At 41.2% G+C, this 12418-nt stretch overlaps 1 protein-coding gene across 1 annotated transcript in view; it reads left to right on the top strand.

Annotated features, from left to right (window-relative positions):
- Nucleotides 1–202: 202 nt before the first annotated feature.
- Nucleotides 203–12418, top strand: part of LOC140205847 (basal body-orientation factor 1-like) — a 39676-nt gene continuing 27460 nt past the window's right edge. Inside the window, exons 1-4 of the mRNA XM_072273634.1 lie at nucleotides 203–289; nucleotides 1695–1947; nucleotides 5943–6008; nucleotides 12177–12320. Of these exons, the coding sequence (XP_072129735.1) occupies nucleotides 270–289; nucleotides 1695–1947; nucleotides 5943–6008; nucleotides 12177–12320 (483 nt within the window). The 5' untranslated portion in view covers nucleotides 203–269. The remainder of the gene's footprint in view (nucleotides 290–1694; nucleotides 1948–5942; nucleotides 6009–12176; nucleotides 12321–12418) is intronic.

The raw sequence follows: 12418 nt of genomic DNA on the forward strand, positions 1-12418 counted from the left end.
TTTGAACACTTTATTCTCCCTTGCACGAGCTTATATTTAGAAAATTCAGTATAAAGCATTTCAAACGCAATGTAAATCAGCAAGCAGATTAAACATGTATATTATAAACGTATATCCCAGAAACGTCACAGATGTATGTTCCTTGCATGTTACGTCACCCAAACATTGTGTATCTCGTTTCCTAGGTAACGGCTGCAGGCCTGGTGCGTGACCGACTGAAGGCGAATTAACTTCCAGTACAGCAACTCTGAATTTAACTACGCTTCACCATGCCGAAGAAAGCAAAAGGGTAACCCTGCTTTTGTTTATTTCACTGAAATAATTTGTTTGCAACATTGAGTCTAGCCGCTTCTGTCTTGCTTTTATTTTAACCTGCTGTCAAAATGAAGGAAGGTTTTGCTGGGGCGGAAACTTGTAAACATGAATCGCATTCCTTTCAAGTACTGAACCAAATTGCTGGGGTCGAGTGGCATGCTGTTCAGCATCAGGAAAAAGGTAAATGTTTGGGATATGACTCCTTGTCACAGTAGATCTACCAATAAACGTAACACTACAGTCGAAAAGCTAATAAAGATGCATTTTCCATTTGTGAAAAATGGAGACATTACAAGCAACATGGAACGCAAAGAGGATCGGGTTCTGTGGGCCAATTACTAAAATTTGTTAGATGTGAGCACAGTCAAGGTTAGATGTTAGGACCCTTCTCCAAATTTAGTTAAGAAGCAAAAAATGAGGAATTGACAGCTTCCCTCTTACTCCTTCTCTGTCACCTCACCTGCCTGTCTCTTCTCCCTGCTGCCACTTCCACTCTTATACTCTTTAGCATTCCCTCTTCTTCAGTCCTCCACCTTTTTCACCAATCACCTCCCAACTTCTCACTTCATTCCCACCTCTCCCACCCACCCACCTTCCCCCTCACCTGGCTTCACCTTTCACCTGCCAACTTCTGTCTTTCCCCCTCCTTATTCTGGCTTCTTCCCCTTTCTTTCCGGTCTTGATGAAGGATCTCGGCCTGAAATGTCGATTGTTTATTCCCCTCAGTAGATGGTGCCAGACATGTTGCGTTTCTCTAGCATTTTGTGTGTGTTTCTCTGGATTTCCAGCATCTAAGACCATAAGATATAGGAGCAGAATTAGGCCATTTGGCCCATCAAGTCTGCTCCGCCATTTCATCATGGCTTTTGTGTTTATGAAGATAGGAATCACCTGCCAGCACCCAAAATTGCACCAAAACATCACAGTTGTCAGCCAAGATACAGTCAGAAGGGCAGAACCCTTTAATTTAGGAAGTGTTAGTTCTGCCACTTGAATTTAGATACATTGTGAATGATAAATAGGTGGGAATTCAATTGTCTGCATTCTCAGTTACTTAATCTGGATTCCTGTCTGCCAGGAATTCTGAGACTATCATGAATTGTTTTTTTTGTTGTTTGGCACATTGGTTGTTTGGCCGTTTGTTGTGTACAGTTTTTCACTGATTCTATTGTGTTTCTTTGTATTTGCTGTGAATGCCCACAAGAAAATGAATCTGTATATGGTGACATACTGTATATGTACTTTGAACTTTGATGTAATGAGTGATGTTCTTTCTACCTGATGCAGAAATAATCTAGGTTTTTTTTTGGAAATGGGGAATTAGTAAACAAATAGCTTTTTAAAGTATTTCCTTCAGAAATATTTGTTTATCTACTTAGAAAAAAGAAAAAAGATGAAAAATCTGATGCGAAGGTTTCCACGGATTCAGATGTGGAAAAGGCAAAAGTCAATGCTACTTTGTGGGAATCCAAGTTGAATGTTATTGAGAAGTCACGAGTGGAGTATCGCAACACAGCGCGAATGCTTGCAAGAGCCAATGAGTCTTTAATAAATGATCGGTTTCAAGTAGAGAGGAATACTATGGAAGTGATCTCATATTTAAAGAAACAGGACTTGGAGAAAGAGGCTAAGGTAAAAAGAATCTTGAATGATTTCCCAAGAATTTAAATTTTATTTAATATATAATACTTCTCTTTATCCCCATCAAACCTGTTCCTGACACAACCATGTTTGATGTAGTGTGGCTCCTTTACTGCAATTCCCTTTCATGGATATTTTTTGAGGACTTGAATGGAGTTCTGTATTTGTTTATTTTCTTTCATGTGAGAATAAAGATTCAGTCGCCTTTCCAACCTGCTAAGTAGTAAATCAGTATAATTAAAGGCAAACGCTAGAGCTAAATTCATGGGGGAATACTGAAGGGAGTATGCTATGTGGAAAAGTATAGAACCTTGATCAGACCCCATTTTGAGTGCTTTGTTCATTTCTCAACAGTCTCTTGCAGGAAGGATATTGATCTTGAAAATGTGGAGCTTTAGTCAAAAAATTTGGGACTTATAGGGTTAAGTCATGAGGACTAGTTGCATAAACCAAGCTTGTACTCCCTTGACTGTAGAAGGTTGGGAAATTATTCAAATGTTCATAATATTATAAATTATGACAAGATAGAAGTGGAGAAACTACATTTTTTCTCTCTATGATGAGCATGTAATCTTAAAATCCAACTGTTTTTATGCTATGAACCTAAACAAGGGGTCCATGGACCACAGGTTGGGAACCCATGGTTTAGACCATCAAAAGCAAAGTCAGGATGCACTTTCTAGTACAAGAGCAGAAATTTGGAACTTTCTTGTCAAATGGCTTTGGATCCTGGGATGATTTTTCAGGACTGGAAAATTTTGTGTCAGTGAGTGACAATAGACAATAGACAACAGGTGCAGGAGCAGGCCATTTGGCCCTTCGAGCCAGCACCGCTATTCACTGTGATCATGGCTGATCATCCACTATCAGTATCCAGTTCCTGCCTTATCCCCATAACCTTTGATTCCACTGTCTTTAAGTGCTCTGTCCATCTCTTTCTTGAAAGCATCCAGAGACTTGGCCTCCACAGCCTCTGGGGCAGAGCATTTCATATATCCACCACTCCCTGGGTGAAAAAGTTTTTCCTCAACTCTGTTCTAAATGGCCTACCCCTTATTCTTAAACTGTGGCCTCTGGTTCTGGACTCACCCATCAGTGGGAACATGCTTCCTGCCTCCAGTGTGTCCAATCCTTTAATAATCTTATGTTTCAATAAGATCCCCTCTCAGCCTTCTAAATTCCAGAGTATACAAGCCCAGTCGCTCCAATCTTTCGACATATGACAGTCCTGCCATCCTGGCAATTAACCTTGTGAACCTACGCTGCACTCCCTCAATAGTAAGAATGTCCTTCCTCAAATTTGGAGACCAAAACTGCACACAGTACTCCAGGTATGGTCTCACCAGGGCCCTGTACAGCTGCAGAAGGACCTCTTTGCTCTTAAACTCAATTCCCCTTGTTATGAAGGCCAGCATGCCATTAGCTTTCTACACTGCCTGCTGTACTTGCATGCTTGCTTTCAGTGACTGATGTACAAGAACACCTAGATCTCGTTGTACATCCCCTTTTCCTAACTTGACTCCATTTAGATAATAATCTGCCTTCCTGTTCTTACCACCAAAGTGGATAACCTCACATTTATCCACATTAAACTGCATCTGCCATGCATCTGCCCACTCACCCAGCCTGTCCAAGTCACCCTGCATTCTCATAACATCCTCCTCACATTTCACACTGCCACCCAGCTTTGTGTCATCAGCAAATTTGCTAATGTTACTTTTAATTCCCTCATCTAAATCACTAATATATATTGTAAACAGCTGTGGTCCCAGCACTAAACCTTGCGGTACCCCACTGGTCACCGCCTGCCATTCTGAAAGGGAGCCGTTAATCGCTACTCTTTGTTTTCTGTCAGCCAGCCAATTTTCAATCCATGTCAGTACTCTGCCCCCAATACCATGTGCCCTAATTTTGCCCACTAATCTCCTATGTGGGACTTTATCAAAGGCTTTCTGAAAGTCCAGGTACATTACATCCACTGGCTCTCCTTTGTCCATTTTCATAGTTACATCCTCAAAAAAATTCCAGAAGATTAGTCAAGCACAATTTCCCCTTCATAAATCCATGCTGATTCGGAACGATCCTGTTACTACTATCCAGATGTGTCGTAATTTCATCTTTTATAATTGACTCCAGCATCTTTCCCACCACCGAAGTCAGGCTAACCGGTCTATAATTCCCTGTTTTCTCTCTTCCTCCCTTCTTGAAGAGAGGGACAACATTATCCACCCTCCAATCCACAGGAACTGATCCTGAATCTATAGAACATTGGAAAATGATTACCAATGTGTCCACGATTTCTAAAGCCACCTCCTTAAGTACCCTGGGATGCAGACCATCAGGTCCCGGGGACTTATCAGCCTTCAGACCCAACAATCTATTCACACCATTTCCTGCCTAATATAAATTTCCTTCAGTTCATCCATTATCCTAGGTCCTTTGGCCACTCTTTTATCTGGGAGATTGTTTGTGTCTTCCCTAGTGAAGACAAATCCAAAGTGCCTGTTCAACTCATCTGCCATTTCCTTGTTCTCCATAATAAATTCACCCGTTTCTATCTTCAAGGGCTCAATTTTGGTCTTAACTATTTTCTTCCTTTTCACATATCTAAAGAAGTTTTTACTATCCTCCTTTATATTCCTGGCTAGTTTACCTTCATACCTCATTTTTTCTCCACGTATTGCCTTTTTAGTTACCTTCTGTTGCTCTTTAAAAGTTTCCCAATCCTCCAGCTTCCCACTCATCTTTGCTATGTTATACTTCTTTTATTTTTATACTGTCCATTACTTCCCTTGTCAGCTACGGCCTCCCCTTACTCCCCTTAGGATCGTTCTTCCTCTTTGGAATGAACTGATCCTGCACCTTCCGTATTATTCCCAAAAACACTTGCCATTGCTGTTCCACTGTCATCCCTGCTAGGGTATTGTTCCATTGAACTTTGGCCAGCTCCTCCCTCATAGCACCATAGTTCCCTTTGTTCAACTGTAATACTGACACTTCCGAGTTTCCCTTCTCCCTCTCAAATTGTAGATTAAAACTTATCATATTATGGTCACTACCTCCTAGTGGCTCCTTTACCTCGAGATCCCTGATCAAATCTGGTTCATTGATTGTGTTCTCTCTGGTGGGCTCCAGTACAAGCTGCTCTAAGAATCCATCTCGGAGGGACTCCACAAACTCCCTTTCTTTGGGTCCAGTACCAGCCTGATTCCTCCAGTCTACCTGCATGTTGAAATCCCCCATAGCAACTGCAGCATTACCTTTGCGACATGCCAATTTTAACTCTTGATTCAACTTACACCCTACATCCAGACTACTGTTTTGGGGCCTGTAGATAACTCCCATTAGGGTCTTTCTACCCTTAGAATTTCTCAGTTCTATCCATACTGACTCCACATTTCCTGATTCTATGTCCCCCCTCACAAGGGACTGAATATCATTCCTCACCAACAGAGCCACCTCACCCCCTCTGCCCATCAGTCTGTCCTTTCGATAGGACGTATACCCTTGAATATTCATTTCCCAGGCCCTGTCCACTTGAAGCCATGTCTCTGTTATTCCCACAACATCATACTTACCAATTTCCAACTGTGCCTCAAGCTCATCCACTTTATTTCTTATACTCCGTGCATTCATATACAATACTTTTAATTCATTACTCCCCTCACCTCCCATATCAATTCCTATTTCACTTCAAAGGATATGGTCCAATGATGGGTAAATGAATTTGATGTGATGGAAAGGCAGACCAAGGTTGATGGACCGAATAGCCTGTTGCTTTTCCAGTGTTTGTGAATAGTCTTTCTTATTCTAATTAGATCATCATGCAGAATGTTAGAGAATTTACTTCGAGACCTCTGCGTCATGCTGTTTCGTGTTTGCATTCAGGATGAGAGGAGAATCAAAAGCTGTTAGTAATTTGGCTTTGATCCTAAAAAAAAAAGCTGATTCTTGTCAATATAACCAAATAAATTTGTGTTTTACAGATTAACCAACTTCAACAGAAGTTAATTGATCAAAAGCAACAAGCGGCTGATGAGAATAAGAAAATGGTGAGTGTTTGCCGTTTTTCCTGTGTACTTATGGAATTTGTAAAGAACATAACTTCAGACTAAACTCTAACCCTGATACAGAGTCTCACCCTGAAATTTCAACTATCTCTTTGCCTCCACAGACACCATTCAACCTGCTGAATTTCTCCAGCCGTTTGGTTTTTTTTGCCCGTTCTTCTAATCTATCCAAGACCTTATGCTGTCTCCCTGCTTCCTCAACATTACTTGCCCCTCCACCTATCTTTTATTGTCGGCAAACTTGGCCACAAAAATCGTCAATTCTTTCATTAAGATCATTAACAAATAGTGTGAAAAATGGAGGGCTATGGGGTAGGTAAAGGTTAGATTGATCTTGGAGTAGATTAAACGGTCAGCACAACATCGTGGGCCAAAGGGCCTGTACTGTGCTATACCATCCTACGTTCTATGTTCAATTTCAGTGGCCTGTCCAAATACACTTAAAGGTCACTTTTGTGTCTGCTTCCAGCACCAATCATTGCAGTGAGTTCCAGGCACCTACTACACTCCATGTAAAGAAACAATCCACAGGTCACTTTTAAACTGTCCCCCTCTCTCATTAGAGCTATATCCTCCATGTATTTCTACCATGGAAAAAAGACTCCGCTACCTATCTATGGACATAGACCCTAGGATGCCTCTGTACATCAGTCCCAATTTCCCCTTATATTTGACCTCCCAAAGTGCAAAACCTCACACTTTCCCAAATTAAACTCCATCTGCCAGTACTCCGTCCATAACTATAACTGATCTATATTCTGTTGTATCACTTGCAGAATAATCCAATAAATATATCTATTGATTTACCAGGATATGGAGTAAAACCGCAGGGATTAATTGGATTGGATATTTCCCCTAAAGATTGAGCTCGAGGACAGCACAATAGCGTAGCAGTTAGTGTAACGCTGTTATAGCTCCAGCAACCCATGTTCAACTCCCTTCGCTGTCTGATGGAGTTTGTACGTTGTCCTGGCTCTAGTTTCCTCCGACATTTCAAAGATGTAGAGATTAGAAGGTTAATTGGTCACATAGGTGTAACTGGGCAGTGTGGGCTTGTTGAACCAGGAGGTCCTGTTACTGTGCTGTACCTCCAAATAAATGACAACCTTTTGTGCTGTATCATTATGTGATGCTATGTAATCATTCTTTAAGAGTAACAGAAACAAAGTGAAGGACACATTTGAGATATAAGTATGCTCAGAGGCATAAAGAGCTAACAAAACTTTCAAAAACCTGAAGTACTCAGTTTCAGATAGCACAACAGGAAATTGTGGAAGTGTCCACAATTTGTAAATTTGTTTATTTATTGAGATACAGCACAGAATAGGTCCTTCAATCTGCGCTGCACAGCAATCCCCCGATTTAATCCATAAGACAAAGGAGCAGAAGTTGGCCATTCGGCCCATCGAGTCTGCTCCGCCATTTTATCATGAGCTGATCCATTCTCCCATTTAGCCTTTTCACCATAACCTTTGATGCCCTGGCTACTCAGATACCTATCAATCTCTGCCTTAAATACACCCAATGACTTGGCCTCCACTGCTGCCCGTGGCAACAAATTCCATAGATTCACCACCCTCTGACTAAAAAAATTTCTTCGCATTTCTGTTCTGAATGGGCGCCCCTCAATCCTTAAGTCATGCCCTCTCATACTAGACTCCCCCATCATGGGAAACAACTTTGCCATATCCACTCTGTCCGTGCCTTTCAACATTCGAAATATTTCTATGAGGTCTCCCCTCATTCTTCTAAACTCCAAGGAATACAGTCCAAGAACGGACAAACGTTCCTCATATGTTAACCCTCTCATTCCCGGAATCATTCTAGTGAATCTTCTCTGTACTCTCTCCAACGTCAGCACATCCTTTCTTAAATAAGGAGACCAAAACTGCCCACAGTACTCCAAGTGAGGTCTCACCAGTGCCTTATAGAGCCTCAACATCACATCCCTGTCCCTATACTCTATTCCACTAGAAATGAATGCCAACATTGCATTCACCTTCTTCACCACCGACTCAACCTGGAGGTTAACCTTAAGGGTATCCTGTATGAGGACTCCCATGTCCTGTTGCATCTCAGAGCTTTGAATTCTTTCTCCATTTAAATAATAGTCTGCCCGTTTATTTCTTCTGCCAAAGTGCATAACCTTACACTTTCCAACATTGTATTTCATTTGCCACTTCTTTGTCCATTCTTCCAATCTATCCAAGTCTCTCTGCAGACTCTCCGTTTCCTCAGCACTACCGGCCCCTCCACCTATCTTCATATCGTCAGCAAACTTAGCCACAAAGCCATCTATTCCATAATCCAAATCATTGATGTACAATGTAAAAAGAAGCAGCCCCAACACGGACCCCTGTGGAACACCACTGGTAACTGGCAGCCAACCAGAATAGGATCCCTTTATTCCCACTCTCTGTTTCCTGCCAATCAGCCAACACTCTATCCACGTATGTAACTTTCCTGTAATTCCGTGGGCTCTTATCTTGTTAAGTAGCCTCATGTGTGGCACCTTGTCAAAGGCCTTCTGAAAATCCAAATATACAACATCCACTACATCTCCCTTGTCTAGCCTACTTGTAATTTCCTCAAAAAATTGTAATAGGTTTGTCAGGCAGGATTTTCCTTTAAGGAATCCATGCTGAGTTCTGCCTATATTGTCATATGCCTCCAGGTACTCTGTAACCTCATCCTTGACAATCAACTCCGACAACTTCCCAACCACTGATGTCAAGCTAACAGGTCTATAATTTCCTTTTTGCTTCCTTGCCCCCTTCTTAAATAGCGGAGTGACATTTGCAATCCTCCAGTCCTCCGGAACCATGCCAGAATCTATCGCCTTTTGAAAGATCATCACTAATGCCTCCACAATCTCCACAGCTACTTCCTTCAGAACATGAGGGTGCATTCCATCTGGTCCAGGAGATTTATCTACCTTTAGCCTATTCAGCTTCCTGAGTACTTTCTCTGTCGTAATTGTGACTGCGCATACTTCTCTTCCCTGCCACCCTTGAGTGTTCGGTATACTGCTGATGTCTTCCTCAGTGAAGACTGATGCAAAATACTCATTCAGTTCCTCCGCCATCTCCTTATCTCCCATTACAATTTCTCCAGCATCATTTTCTATCCATCCTATATCTACTCTCACCTGTCTTTTACTCTTTATATACCTGAAAAAGCTTTTAGTATCCTCTTTGATATTATTTGCTATAATCTGAGCCTAATCATGGGACAATTTTCAATAGCCAATTAACCTACTCACTGGTACATCTTTGGAATGTAGGAGGAAACTGGGAGGAAACCCATGTGGTCACGGGGAGAACATACAAACTCCATACAGGCAGCGGTGAGAATTGAACCCTGGGTCACTGGTACTGTAAAGCGTTGTGCTAACCACTATGCTACCAACTTTATGTAATTAGTTCTGGATGCAAGGGAGTAAAATACTGAAACTAACAGTACAATGTGTGGCCGTGGTAACAAAGGGCCATGCTATGTCGCAGCTCAAATCACAGTATGTTTGAGGAAAGTTCTTTTTCTAAATGTTTGTTTGTACATGGAATGCTTTGCCAGGGAGAATGACCTATCAAGAGATGATTAGATTAATATTAAGTCATAGGAGTGCATGGCGTGAGATTAATTTTTGAAATGCTCTTTTTATCCTGCAATTATCTGTTCTTAAATGTTTTTAGCAGATGCAAGAGCAAAAAATTATCCAGCCTGCCTTTAAGCCTGTTCTACTACAAGAGGAGCTTACCCTAATCTACAGCATATCTCTACTTTGTTTGTCAGCATGGCTGCATATCATTTTATAGAAACCATAGAAACTACAGCACAGAAACAGGTCTTTTGGCCCTTCTTGGCTGTGCCGAACCATTTTCTGCCTAGTCCCACTGACCTGCACACGGACCATATCCCTCCATACACCTCCCATCCATGTATCTGTCCAATTTATTCTTAAATGTTACAAAAGAACCTGCATTTACCACCTCGTCTGGCAGCTCATTCCATACTCCCACCATTCTCTGTGTGAAGAAGCCCCCCCTAATGTTCCCTTTAAACTTTTCCCCCCTCACCCTTAACCCATGTCCTCTGGTTTTTTTCTCCCCTTGCCTCAGTAGAAAAAGCCTGCTTGCATTCACTCTATCTATACCCAACATAATTTTATATACCTCTATCAAATCTCCCCTCATTCTTCTACGCTCCAGGGAATAAAGTCCTAACCTATTCAACCTTTCTCTGTAACTGAGTTTCTCAAGTCCCAGCAACATCCTTGTAAACCTTCTCTGCACTCTTTCAACCTTATTTATATCCTACCTGTAATTTGGTGACCAAAACTGAACACAATATTCCAGATTCGGCCTCACCAATGCCTTATACAACCTCATCATAACATTCCAGCTCTTATACTCAATACATCAATTAATAAAGGCCAATGTACCAAAAGCTCTCTTTACGACCCTATCTACCTGTAACGATGCTTTTAGGGAATTTTGTATCTGTATTCCCAGATCCCTCTGTTTCACTGCACTCCTCAGTGCCTTACCATTAACCCTGTATGTTCTACATTGGTTTGTCCTTCCAACGTGCAATACCTCATACTTGTCAGTATTAAACTCCATCTGCCATTTTTCAGCCCATTTTTCCAGCTGGTCCAAGTCCCTCTGCAGGCTCTGAAAACCTTCCTCACTGTCTACTACACCTCCAATCTTTGTATCATCAGCAAATTTGCTGATCCAATTTACCACATTATCATCCAGATCATTGATATAGATGACAAACAACAATGGACCCAGCACTGATCCCTGTGGCACACCACTAGTCACAGTCCTCCACTCAGAGAAGCAATTCTCTACCACCACTCTCTGGCTTCTTCCATCGAGCCAATGTCTAATCCAATTTACCACCTCTCCATGTATACCTAGCGACTGAATTTTCCTAACTAACCTCCCATGCGGGACCTTGTCAAAGGCCTTACTGAAGTCCATGTAGACAATATCCACTGCCTTCCGTTCATCCACTTTCCTGGTAACCTCCTCGAAAAACTCCAACAGATTGGTCAAACATGACCTACCACACACAAAGCCATGTTGACTCTCCCTAATAAGCCCCTGTCTATCCAAATGCTTGTAGATTCTGTCTCTTAGTACTCCCTCCAATAACTTACCTACTACTGACGTTAAACTCACCAGCCTATAATTTCCCGGATTACTTTTCGATCCTTTTTTAAACAACGGAACAACATGAGCCACTCTCCAATCCTCCGGCACTTCACCTGTAGACAGCAACATTTTAAATATTTCTGCCAGGGCCCCCGCAATTTCAACACTAGTCTCCTTCAAGGTCCGAGGGAACACTCTGTCCGTTCCCGGGGATTTATCCACTTTAATTTTCCTCAAGACAGCAAGCACCTCCTCCTTTTTAATCTGTACAGTTTCCATGGTCTCACTACTTGATTCCCTCAATTCCATAGATTTCATGCCAGCTTCCTTAGTAAATACAGACGCAAAAAACCTATTTAAGATCTCCCCCATTTCCTTTGGTTCCGCACAAAGCCGACCACTCTGATCTTCAAGAGGACCAATTTTATCCCTTACAATCCTTTTGCTCTTAATATACTTGTAAAAGCTCTTTGGATTATCCTTCACTTTGACTGCCAAGGCAACCTCATGTCTTCTTTTAGCCCTCCTGATTTCTTTCTTAAGTATTTTCTTGCACTTCCTATACTCCCCAAGGACCTGATTTACCCCCTGTTTCCTATACATTTCATACAACTTTTATATTTTATATCATTTTATACCATTTGTTTGAAAAGGAAAGACTGATATTAGTTTTCCATTTGTTTATTAAGCAACCAATTATTGCTTCTTGGTACAGAGTCCAACATTTCTTTTTGTAAGGAAGTTTTTTTCTAACTTCTCAATTGCTCACTCTGATATCAAGTTCACCAGGAGTGTTTTTGCATATTTAGTGATCGTCATGCAAACATAAAATATACTGTATGCTTTTTGTTGTTGAACTACTATGATTAAGTACATAAATAAAATTTCCTCCATAAATATAGGGGAACTGCCTACATAATGAATGTGTTTTCAGTGAAAAGATGCATTGCAGTCAACTTTGCTTGAACCTTCTCTTACATTTCCACAGATCGAAATCCACACCCAACAAACTGAGCATTTGCAAAACAAAATGTTGCAAAAGATGAAAGAAATGCAGCTAATTCAAGGAGAATTGAACAGGGTCAAAGAATTCAGGAAGAAACAAGTTTTCCTGGAAAATGAATTGGATGATGTGAGTCCATTTAGATTTGTTAGTTTATGTATGCACTTGTATAAATTAAATCATAAGCATTACACAAACTGGTTATCTGGTGTTAACAAAGTTCTGTT

The sequence above is a fragment of the Mobula birostris genome, chromosome 1 (assembly GCF_030028105.1).
Source record: "Mobula birostris isolate sMobBir1 chromosome 1, sMobBir1.hap1, whole genome shotgun sequence".
Lineage (NCBI taxonomy): Eukaryota > Metazoa > Chordata > Chondrichthyes > Myliobatiformes > Myliobatidae > Mobula > Mobula birostris.